General features: G+C 32.5%; 1 protein-coding gene across 1 annotated transcript in view; it reads left to right on the top strand.

Annotated features, from left to right (window-relative positions):
• The first annotated feature begins 1587 nt into the window (after positions 1-1587).
• Positions 1588-13177, top strand: part of LOC139515794 (ethyl acetate hydrolase-like) — a 32742-nt gene continuing 21152 nt past the window's right edge. Inside the window, exon 1 of the mRNA XM_071305490.1 lies at positions 1588-1956. Coding sequence (XP_071161591.1) covers positions 1731-1956 — 226 coding nt within the window. The 5' untranslated portion in view covers positions 1588-1730. The remainder of the gene's footprint in view (positions 1957-13177) is intronic.

The raw sequence follows: 13177 nt of genomic DNA, 5'->3' as shown, positions 1-13177 counted from the left end.
CTCACATCTCAAGGTGGGCGTCAGCTGGCCCCTAAATAAAAATGTGTACTAATTCAGAGAAGATTGAGGTCATACTAAACTCCAAAACATATAACTGAACTAAATTAAAACGTTACAAGACTCACAAAGGCCAGAGGCTCCTGACTTGGAACAGGAGCGAAAATGTGGCTGGGCTAACATGTCACTAATGTTTTATGCATTTACCAAATCAGACATTGAGTATACTTTAAATCTACACAAGTTAATACAACAAAGCATATTCATACAGTGTATATGTGGAAAAAAAGTGATATTATTGAAAACTTTTACAGTCAATTTAGTCTTGCATGTAATGAAACCTGCAGACAAAATTTAAGACAAAAATAATTGATACATATGTATTTTCAATCTTGTCAAGGACTTTCAAATGAATTGGTTCATCATCTGCCATCATATTCAGATGGAATCTTTTTGAGATATATTTGATAAAATTCTGATAGACAAATTTTTGGTTTTACATGTTCAATTGCTTGACAATTAACAAATGTATATAAATAAGAAGATTTGGTATGTCATTTGTATCAATGAGGCAACTTCCTTCAAAGTCTCAATGTAAAAAATGGTTAACAATTATAGTTAGGCTTCAACAGGAGCCATGGCTCACACTGAACAGCAAGCTATAAAAGGCCCCAAAATGACTAGAGTAAAATAATTCAAACAAGAAAACCAACAGTCTAATCTACATAAAAAACAGAAACCGAGAAACACCTATGAACCACACCAACAAGCTATAACCACTGCACAACAGGCTCCTATTATTCAATCATTACCTTCTATAACATATCTGTAAAATATAATACTTCAATCATTGGTGGAAATTTAGGATATCCTGGTCCTGGTCTGCCCATTATGCCCATTGGCGTGTGGGGCAGCAATAAAGTTTCTCCACATCTGTCTGTTTTGTGCCATCTTCTTCAAGCTCCCCCAAGTGTGTTGGAAATTTGCCATCTCAGACTCAACTGTGCGCCGCCATGTTATTTTAGGTCATCCTCTTAGGATATGCATGACGATTAAACTCCAATTTAAACTTATATATCAAGTTTTGTCTTACCCCTTGTGACAAACCTGGCCCTATGATTTATTGATTGTTAGTGTTAAATGCCACTTTCAACTCTATTGTGCTTTTTCTTGGGGTCAGTTTTTTTTTTGGTGGAGGAAGCTGGAATGCCAGGAGAGAACCTCTGACCCTTGTTAGGAAAACTGACAATCCTAGTCAATTAGATTTGAGTCAAGTGCACCTGCCCCTTGCAGGGTTCAACTCATAACCTCTGTTTTGACAGGGGCTAGTGATACAGGAGATCAAGTACTTAGACCACTCAGCCACCAAATCCCTGGCCATAGACAAATCCAGGGGTGCCAGGTCCCCCCTTTTAATGAAAATATTTGGTTGATTATGTAGGGAATACTGAAACCTGACTGAACAGCCCCCTCCCCGTTTAGGTCAGTCAGCAGGGCCCCTTATAAAAAAAACTTGATCCGCCCTACGGAAATTTTGTTATATGTATAACTAGCACTGATAGTGCTTTGATGGACTTTCACTTTCACTTTGATGTGGGTTTTCCCCTATAAAAATAAAATGGAATAATCCACTTTGTATTTCAGCGGAAGTGAAAGAAATTCACCGGTAGCAAAATAAGATTATTTTGGTTCATTAATATGTTAAAGGTGTGATGTGATTACAAACAATAGACATGGCTGAAGCTTTAAATGATTTAAAAAAGAAATACAAAGTGCATGAAGAGACAGAAAGCTATTTTAAACTAAGAACCGAAAATGGAAATAACAAGCCTTACTATGAAATGTCAAATTTTGATGAAGCCAGGATTCAAAAAGAAGAAATAGCAAAACAATTCGGAGGAGAAGTAGAATTCGAAGGAAGTGTAAAAGATTTTACTGTTCCATCACCATATGTCAAGGGTATGTTTATCTGGCTGAAGGCATTTATGCTTAGTAGAAAGAAAAAAGGGGGGGGGGTGAATTGTTTCCAGACAATTGTAGACTTCCTTAGCAGTACTGTTGTCTTTGGTCTAGAATATAGTTTGTAAATCACATACATGTACTGTTAATAGCTCATAGTTGATAGTTCAGCCATGTGAAGATTTGAATAAAGAAGGGAAGTTTAATATAAATTAGCTACATGTATATCTTCCAGTCCATCATTGTCCATACATTATCCTTGAAAATTTTACTTCACATTAAAAAAGTCTTCAATGTTCTATGACATCTAAGCCCTTTATGTCCACCAGGGCAATCCTGTCATACATTGGAAATAGGAAACTCATCTATAGTGTAGAGGGTGACACATATTTTTTTGTTCTCAATGGATGTGCACTTTTGGGGTTCGTGTTGTTTATTCTTTAGTTTACTATGTTGTGTCATGTGTACTATTGTTTGTCTTTTTCATTTTTAGCCATGGCGTTGTCAGTTTATTTTCGATTTATGAGTTTGACTTTCCCTTTGGTACATTGTTTCTTTCGTCCCTCTTTTTTAACATATTTAATAAAATATTAAATGTGAAAATTGTGACATGTTGATATCTTCAGCTTGAAAGTTTTCTTTTTGAAGAACACATGAAGAAGCGTGATTGACGATGTTTTGGATTGAAACTATGTAAAACTTTTTAGTTGAACTAGACAATAATGAAACATAAACAAGTTAGAAGGATTGAGGATGTAGATTATCTTATATAACATTCCAACTTTGAGAATGGCAAAAATTAACAATGGAATGTCTTTAATTATATACATGCAGATAGGTACATTGTACATGTTTGCCAAGCCATTCACATCTATTTCACTTCACTGTTGTTCCATGATTAAATAATGATGCAATTTGTACATTTATTGTTTAGAGCATGTAGATAGACTATTTTTTAAATTATATATTTTGTGTTGTAGCAGTATTGTCATCTAGATAGACCTCTATGAAAATTCTGCCTAAAATTTAGTTATTGAATTATATAACAGCAGTATATAGTCATGATAGTAAATCTATATTTTGTGCAAACAGTTATGTTTTGGTATGGCAGCATATAGTTTTACATGTACAGTACATGAAGTTCATTGTACATAAAAAAATATTGTTATGATACATTACATGTATGTATACTTTTTCACAGGGACCATGTCTTACAGGAACCATATGCATGCAATTGATATTTTTTATAATACAACATATCTTTATTGAAATGATAGTTTTACAAACATTATAAATACATGTTACGATGTACATGTAAATTGTGATCTTCACCCAAATTTAACATTAGCCAACGAAGGAGTTGTAGAGCAAATAATTTACTGTAATTTGAAGAGTTTGATGACTTTTCTTGGGATGTGACAATTTTTACCACTTTAACCAACATTCAGCCACCGGTACCCAACACTGTTTTCCCTCTCAAGCGAATCTAAATGCAGAAATGTGGCTAATCAGGTATAAGTACATGTATACAATTTGTCAATTTCATCTCCTAGACTATATTTTGTAAGTTGAACTGTCTTTTGTATAAAGTCAATACCATTATGTGTCTACTGCAAAAGTTATCTTAGAGAGAATCTGTAATTTTGTAAATGGCTGATGGCTTGCTGTAGATTTTGAAGGGAACTGGTTTTAGTGAATTGGTTGTCATTCTAGTCAGTGTGTGTACTATTTATAATAAAGCTCTGCTAAAATTTAAGATTGTTTTTATTAAAGGACATCATTGTACAGGAAATAAAAGATACATATTTACAAAATGTACATACCAGTACATAGATATACATGTAGGAAGATGAGGTATGAGTGTCAATGAGACAACTCTTCATCCAAATCACAATATGTTACAGAAAAACCATTATACATGTACATGTAGGTCAATTTTACATGTATACTTTTAGTTAATTTCAAGTGGGAATATGCTTTAACAAAAATATAGAGTTCAACAGTCAAACTGCTTAATTTTAAATACATTTAATTAACAAAGAAGCCCACTGCTGGATGCAGGATTTTCTCGCTGTGTTGAAGACCCATTGGTGGCCTTGGGCTGTTTTCTGCTCTTAGGTGGGATTGACAGGGGCGGATCCAGCCATTTTAAAAAAGGGGGGGGGGGGGTTCCAACTATATGTCCCCATTCAAATGCATTGATCAGCCAAAAAAAAGGGGGGGTTCCAACCCCGGAATTTCTCTGTAAAACTACCCTGTTCTCTACCAACTTGACTGTAACAAATACACTAATAACTAAGTTATAAGTCCCAGACTATTGAATCATATACCAACACATTGTAAGACGATGAATTGTAACATAATGGTGTGATATAGCCTTCAAGTGAACATTTTATGGGTTTTACAATAATCAAAAGATTTGTTTTTGTTTTTAATTGAAATAAAGTAAGGACAATCAATAGTAATCTATCACAAGAGTTTGACATTCAATTACTTGTACATTGTATAGTATCTCATATACTAGTACAATATAACATGGATTTGATCTATTTATTGTTTTTTTAATTATTTTCAGATTCCAGTTCTGATAAGCTTATAATTTCATGCATGCATATCAATTTTTGTAGGTAAGAAAATAGCATACATGTATATAGCTTTCAATGCAAAAAAATAAACTATTAATGATTAATTCAAGACTAACCCCCAAAAAACTGCTGATACAAAGAAATAGACTGTATAAAAAAAATGTTTGTATTTGATTTTGCACCTGAATTTGGTAAATTTTCACAGCTTATCTGATAAAATGATAATACATGTAGCATGTTGAGGGTGAAAGGGAGGGGGGGAGCATTTATTCCGGAATTCCTGAAAAAATCATTCTTTGGGAATTTCAAAAAAGCTAATCATCTTAACAACACTGTGGAAGTCACAGTGACTGTCTTGTTCAGTGTCAATCCTGGATTCCTCCACTGTGTTGACATCCTGAAAAAGGCCCAACCTTCCCAGTAGGTTGAATTTTGTAGACTGCCTGAGAGTCATGCTTCAGTGATTCCCTAAATAATTCACCAAATTTTTCCCACAAAAGGGGGGCTCGAAAACCCTCAAAATCTGCCTCTGACAAATTTTGGCACTTCTCCGTCACTCATGCTTCAATGAAGTTCAGAGCCTCCAAAGTCTATTTGGTATGCTTTACAATACAATGAAATACAGTTAGTGTCATATGACATCTCATCCAGACAAACTATTTTAGATAAACATCAGCCGCCTAATTTATTGTAATGATAGCTCTGGTTGACTAACTAGTTATTGATTTAGACAATATATAGCACCAAGTTATGTCATATGACTCCAGTATTATATTGTGATTGTAAAAGAGTCTAGCATTTTATTACAATCCAGTTTTGCAAGAATAATTAAATGATTTCTGTAATTTGTCTTTTTATGATTCCACTTTTTTTCTGTTGAAAATTTGTATATGCTGATGATTTTTAGTACATATGCCCTAATTTATTACAGCCGCTAGTCAAAGGTTTTGAGATGAATGGAGTTAAGGGAGGACAGGGACCAGGGTCCAAGTAGCACACCCCCCTTTAGATTTTGGAAATGTACAAAACTGAGGCTATCAATTACCCCAAAAAATACTTTAAACGAAATGTCGTCTAATCTTAAAGTCCTCATTGACTATCTTTTAAAGCCTAACATTTTTCAACTGCATTGAAAATAGGCAGGCACTTATATTTTATTTGCCACGGATAACAATTCAGTATCTTTATTGATTCTTCTGAATTTCATTTTCTATTCTGTAAACAATCGTGAAGTATCATCACCCAAAATATGTCCTCCATTGATTACATTTAATTTGAATCTTTACAGTATTGACTATGTTTAATTATTTCCCCTGAGGGAAATGTTGTATTTTGGCTTATTATGAACAAAGCAGATGCGGATGCAACTTTTTATATCTTTTAAGTAATGTTTGAATTCATAAGTAAGCCTGAACAAGTAAATATCTTGCATAGTCCAATTTCAATAAATTCCACATTATTTTGATTTAAAGTAAAAACTTGTATGCTGATTTCATTATCAGTGCAAAAATGTATTTCATTGAAACTCTCATTTAAGTAGATCACTAGGAGTTATGGATTGGTGGCCTTTAGCTGTTTTCTGCTCTTTGGTTGAGTTGTCTCTTTGACATTTTCCAAATTTCCTTTCTCAATTTTATTGCTGTTTGTTCCATACTATTAATAAATTGGGGAATCATGTATGACTATATCTCAAAATAAGATCAATTTTCGTTCAATAAAGCTAAGCAAATATGTTATTGAACCAAGTTTGATAAACCAGTCACTGAAACTGTAGCTTCATTGTGTTGTAAAAATAAGCATTATAAATCAACTGAACTTATTGTAGATGTACACATTGTCTATATCTGTCAGAATTGATCAAAACTGATTTGTATATATATTGTAAAGATAGAGCACATTTTTTCCTGTGTAGCGTTGCCTTGGACATGTTGATGAGTTCCTTCAAACAGAAACAAGATTATCTGATAAGATAAGATTTCTGGCATGATAAAGATTTTGTTTACTTTGGGGAATTTCTTGGAATGTTCCATGATAATCTGTAGGGGGATGGGATTATATCAATATCATCTCTGATTATCATTGTTATAATATACACTAATTATCTCCAATATAATAATAATATACACTAATTAATATCATAATAAGGTGTATCCCATAGGAAATAGATGGAGTGGTTAAATAAACAAACTAATATCGCATGTGCCATAAGACCATACCATGCATACAGTAGATGACCTATACATGTACATGTATATATTTTGGTTTTGTGGGGTCTGTAAAAGTATGATGAATATGAAAGCCAGAAAAATAGATGAACTGATGTTTGCCTAACGCTGCATCAGTTCTAAAAAATGGCCTGTTGTTCTATCCAATGTTCCATTATTTTCTTAGTTGCAGCCAAACTTTATGCAATTACCTAGTTGATCTACTTTGCCAAACCTTCCTGAAGTATCGTATATCTGTTATTGCCCTTGATGCATGAAATATTTGCTACTGGACATGGTTCAAGCAATAATAAATAATCAATGTTATTTTAGCAGGCTTTTATTTAAACTTGGAAATATTTTTAATTTTGGAATTTGCATAATTTCTAGTGTTTGAAATTTTTTATAAATTACGTTTATTCTGTACTTAAATGTACTGTGCTGTGCACAACTCTTTCTAATTACAAAGACAATAGTACATTTTCAATAGAATGTGATTTTCTTTTCCAATGTGCTTGCCTATTCTTCAAAAAAAAAAATGGTTTTCAACCTAACTGGGACTTGTTGGTTCATTGGACTACAAAAAATGTATGGCAAGTTAAGATAGAGACAAAAGTTTATAAGTTTGATCTCATGCTGGCTATTTTACTGTAGTGCACTGATTAATAAGTACCTATTGCACATGATAGTGCATTTAAATAAAAGGTAATTTAAGTTATCTCCCATGTTAAACCTGAACTAAAAATTAAGTCAGTTAATTAATGCAGGGCTCTTTTGTTTGTTTTTTAATGATTTGTTTCATGAAAGTTGTCAACCTTTTTCTGACTCAAGTTAAATATTCATGAAACATGTTTGAATAATTTTTATATTGGCTTTATTTCCATCCAGACATTGTGAAAAAATACATAACTGTCTGAATTTTAAAGTCGCTAGAAGTGGTTAAAGTGTTTTAGGCAGATAAATGTCTTCTGATATTTGAACTTGACTGGCCACATAAAAATGTATGTTGACTTTTACTTAACATAATACCATTTAATTTAAGATGACAATTTTGATTGAATTTCATGATGTTATTTAACGTATACCCCCAGGTATAAAACAATTTACACAAGTATTTAAAAACAAGTATCTGTGTCAAGTATTTTGAAATGTACCAAATAAACTGCATTTTAAGTTATTTTACTACAAGTGGTATTCAATTAGTTTTACATGTACTTGCATTGTAGGATGTGCTTTTTATGATGAGAAAATTCAATTAAATTCTCATTTGCATATTTTGATCTTTTGAATTGTCAGCAGTGAACTAAAATTAACTGAAATTTGATAATTGAGATTTCTAAGTTTGATGTTCAAGTATTTTTACATATATATCTATTGGTGTAAGCTCTCTTGAGAATTTTATAAATTTTTGAATTTTCTTCAATTCATATCTTACTTAACATAAGGATTGCTAGTTAACTTGTTGGAGGTTTTGTTTTTTTCTGGCTATTATGGCTGCCCTTGTCAACAAAAACTTGATGTAGCCAAGTTACGAAAGTCACTTTAAACACAAGGTAACATACAAATCAATCAGAGATTTTTACATATTCTCTTGTTCTGTGGTAGTTAGATGAAAACCAAGCTAATTAAAATGGATGTTTTTATACGATTGCAAAAATAAAAAAAAATTTGGTCGTATATTGGTATCACGTTGGCGTCGTCATCTGCGTTGTCGTCAGCGTCGTCGTCATTGATTTTGGGAGTTGAAGTCTGAACAGTTTAGGAATTAAGGGCCAAAAAGGGGCCCAAGTAAGCATTATTCTTGGTTTTCGCACCATAACTTTAGTATCAGTAAATAGAAATCTATGAAATTTAAACACAAAGTTTATGATCACTAAAGGAAGGTTAGGTTTGATTTTGGGAGTTTTGGTCCCAACAATTTAGGAATAAGGGCCCAAAGGGTCCAAAATTGAACTTTGTTTGATTTCATCAAAAAATGAATAATTGGGGTTCTTTGATATGCCGAATCTAACTGTGTATGTAGATTCTTAATTTTTGGTCCCATTTTCAAATTGGTCTACATTAAGGTCCAAAGGGTCCAAAATTGCACTTAGTTTGATTTTAACAAAAATTGAATTCTTGGGCTTTTTTGATATGCTGAATCTAAACATGTACTTAGATTTTTGATTATTGGCCCAGTTTTCAAGTTGGTTCAAATCAGGATCCAAAATTATTATATTCAGTATTGTGCAATAGCAAGAAATTTTCAATTGCACAAGTATTCAGCAATAGCAAGAAATCTTCGATTGCACAGTATTGTGCAATAGCAAGAAATTTTCAATTGCAAAGTATTGCGCAAAAGCAAGAAATCTTCAATTGCACAGTATTGTGCAATAGCAGGTCCGAGACCACAATTGTCGTCCCTTGATTTTCGTTGTTCACGAATATAGTCCCTAGTGTTGACAGTGGGTTACTTGCCATTAATTTTTATACCCCTTCCAAATTTATTTCACCATGTTTAATGCCTCAAATTGCAAGTAGGGGGGTAAAATTACAATGTAAAAAAATTTGGGTCCAGAATTTTAAAGGAAAGTAGTGATTTGGTCCAGCTGAAAAAGGTTAAAAATTAGCACTTCGGAAGCTGTCAAAAGATTTCAAGACGCCCTAAACATAGAATTGTCCATATTTTGAGTTAGAGCCGATGAAGTTTTCTATAATTTTGATATAATTTGTCCCAAAAGTAGTACAACACACTGTAAAAATTTCTTTGAGAAAGCGCAGGTGGGATTTTTTTTATTTTCATTTATGTTCTAAAAGAAATGCACTACGAAATAATTGTGTTCTCGGACCTGCAAATATTTTCAATTGCACAGTATTGCGCAATAGCAAGAAATATCTAATTGCACAATATTGTGCAATAGCAAGAAATTTTCAATTGATTGGAGTTATCTTTCTTTGTCCAGAATAGTAGTTGAATCAACTTAAATCATTGTTTTATACAATAAACAAAGTATATTCACTTTTACTACCAACTGATAAATTAAAACAATCTTTACCATTCAGTGATAACAAGCACCTTTTGTTACATTTAGATATTTTATGATGTATTTAAATGAGTAGTTATTGTTGCAAACTCCATTAGAAATTTGAATTGAGATCAGTTTTGGAAAAAGGGAAAGGGGGATGTGAAAAAAAAATGGGGGGGGGGGGTTAAATTTTTCTCATTGTGAATTGCTCAAAGGCAAACAAAATATTTTAAGTTCATTAGACCACATTCATTCTGTGTCCAAAACCTATGCTGTGTCAACTATTTAATCACAATCCAAATTTAGACCTGAATCCAGCTTCAATGTTGTGTCCATACTTGCCCCAACCGTTCAGGATTCAACCTCTGCGGTCGTATAAAGCTGTGCCCTGCGGAGCATCTGGTTTAAATTGAACTAGTAGTAGTAGTACACATTTCCATATTTGTGTTAAGGGGCCAGCTTAAGCCTGCCTCTGGGTGTGGGATTTTTTCCTTGTGTTGAAGACTCATTGCATTGCTGACCTTGGGCTATTTTCCGCTCTATGGTCAGGTTATCGCCTCTTTGACGCATTTCCCATTTCCATTCTTAATTTTAAGAAATGAATTTACCTTTATTGGGGTAAAAAGCTGTACTTTGAAAAGAGAGTGTTAGCAATAGAGAGGTTGAAGATACCATAAGTCAAAAATAAACTGACAACACCATGGCTAAAAGAGAAAAAGACCAGCAGAAAAACAATAGTACACAAAACTCAAAATAGAAAACTAAGCAACATGAACCCTTATGCCATAGTGAGTAGATGCTGAGAGTAGATGACTTCATTTAAGGTCATTTTCATCTGAGCTAGGAATTCTCATTTGTTTTGACCTCAAAATGAATATGGATTGTGGAAGTGGCATGTCTACAATGTAGGTTAGAAGGATAATAAAGAAACTGAAGAAGGCCCATTAACATCTTTAAAAAGTTAAATTATACATGTAACAAAATGGAAAAATGTCTTCCCTTGTTGGAATTTCACAAACAATATGAATCGTTATTAGATGAATTCTTGAAGCTTAAAGAATTTTGTTTTAGCTCCATGTAATAAAATTGCAAAAATTTTCATTGAAAGGGATGCATTATCCTTATATCTGAGACATCTAAACAATAAATGAAATGGTTTCAAAATATAACTTAATATAAACGTCTGTCTCTTGCTTGTACGAAGCATAGTTTGATTAGAACCATACTTTCTGAAAACCATGAAAATCAGTATCTATGAATAAAAGAATTATACAACAAATATGTTTTTGGTTGGTCCCCTAGGGATAGTGCAATCTAACAAACTTTACACAGATCAATCACTCCAAAGTACATTCTATGAATCGTATATCAATTATGATCAAGTTCTATTATTATTTATTACTATAACAGTGTTCTGCTTAAAGTTCAGCAGCTCCAAACAAGATTACATACAAGTATGATTTCCAATTGCAAAGAAGATTTGATATATGAATGCAAGAGTTCTAAGATTCCCATCCTCTTTCTTAGAAAATTAGACTGCAGATGATTTATCAATGAAAAATGTTAACATTAGATACATCTGTAACAAATTATGTTATCATATGATAAAAGGTGTTTTGATCATGTTGATGGGTGAGAGGTATAGGCTGGTCTAAGATTCAATTCAAAGTTTTAAATTAAAGTGAATATTCAATGAACCTCTAGTGAGGTTTTCAAATCAACTGAATAACAAAATATATACACACAGTAACACAAAAGTAATGCAAACAACACAATTTTAAACTTAGATTTTCATATACAGTGGTCACTATCGTTGTCAGTTTTAACCCCACTCATGGTGAGGAGTGTTAGACACCTACATGTGTTGCAAGTTTTCCTGCTGAAGGTCATTGGTTCACTATAAGTACTCTGGCTTCCATTGCCAATAAAAACAGTCCTTCATGATGAAGCGAAGATTGACAAAAGTGGCATTAAACACCAACAAACAACATAAATTTAAAAAAAACTCAGCATTCACATACTTATTTGATGAAGTAGAATTAACTGCACTCTCCAGAGTCTTGTATGATGGGGATATCATATGAAAATCTAAAAATTATTTCTGGCTCATTTAAGTCTGGGTGGCTGAAAATCTAATTACGATTGTTTATTTTGCTAGTGGTTTCAGCCTTCAGATAGAAAGATAGTGTTTATTGAAGAAATCAGTTATTTAAAAAGTTGGAGAATTGTCAGAAAATTGCAGTTACAGCTTATTTGCTTGATTGTATTTAATCTGAACTAACAGTGGGACAACTAAATACCAGAAATTCTAATTTATTTTTATGCTCATACATGATTGTGCTTGTGTACTGTCTTATTTACTGCCTGATGAAATTAATTTTACGATTTCTTAAATGTTTAGGAATATGATTGCAGATGTAAACTTGATTTTATTCCAAATCATTAAAGAAGCTTAAAAGAATTTCATATTCTTTAAGCCTATAGTATGCAAAGTATTTGATTGAAGAAGTTAGTTGAGATTTTTTTCAATGCACAATATTTAATACTAAATTAGAAAGTGTAGGCATAAGACAGCCAAGTTTGTGTGCTTTTCACTAAAACTTTAAATACATTTATGATATTTAAATGTAACACTTTAATGTTTATCACATTTTAATGTGGGTACGGGTATATGAAATAATAAATTCATTGACACATTGATGTTAGTTAAGTTATCTCCCCTTAAATCTTTTTAATGTGAAATTTTTAATATATAGAAAAGAGATGCATCAATAAGACAGCAACCCTGGAACATAATAAATCCACAAAAGTTTTTATAAAGAACATGTACACATACATGTATAGAAGTATACAGTCTTGATAAAAGTTGACGAAAGGTATAATTTGCTTAGAACAAAATTGTAAAATTGATCATAAGAAAAAGACCAAACTTTTTAATCATGACATATATGGGCAGGAATTCGCTAGTGAAATTTTAGGGTCAATAGTGTTTATCCAATTAAAAAATAAAGAAATCATGCAAATATGGAGAATAAACATTGTTTAAATATCAAAGTGGGTTAGTCTTTATTGCCACATGCAAAAAAAATGGATCCAATTAAAAAAATCAACAAAAAATCAGCACTTGTTATGTGCTGGCAGTTGAAAACTGTAGACAAAAAGTGTGACATTTCTGCAGTGGCAAAACCCCTAGTCATATTTAGAATATGCCTGAAGAATTGTTCTACTATAATAGTTGAAAATCAACTGCAAAATGATCGGTCTATCATTTAGAAACCCCATTTTGTACAGAATCCGATTATTGCTGCAAATAAAATACGTTTGAAAATGGACAAGTGCATGTAACTTTTCCCGTCAACAAATGTTACATGCACCTTTTCATTAGCTGATTAGCTTTGGAAACAAGTTATTGGTCCACCATGGCAAA

This window comes from Mytilus edulis, chromosome 3, assembly GCF_963676685.1.
Source record: "Mytilus edulis chromosome 3, xbMytEdul2.2, whole genome shotgun sequence".
NCBI lineage: Eukaryota > Metazoa > Mollusca > Bivalvia > Mytilida > Mytilidae > Mytilus > Mytilus edulis.
This window is presented reverse-complemented; position numbering and strand designations above follow the sequence as displayed.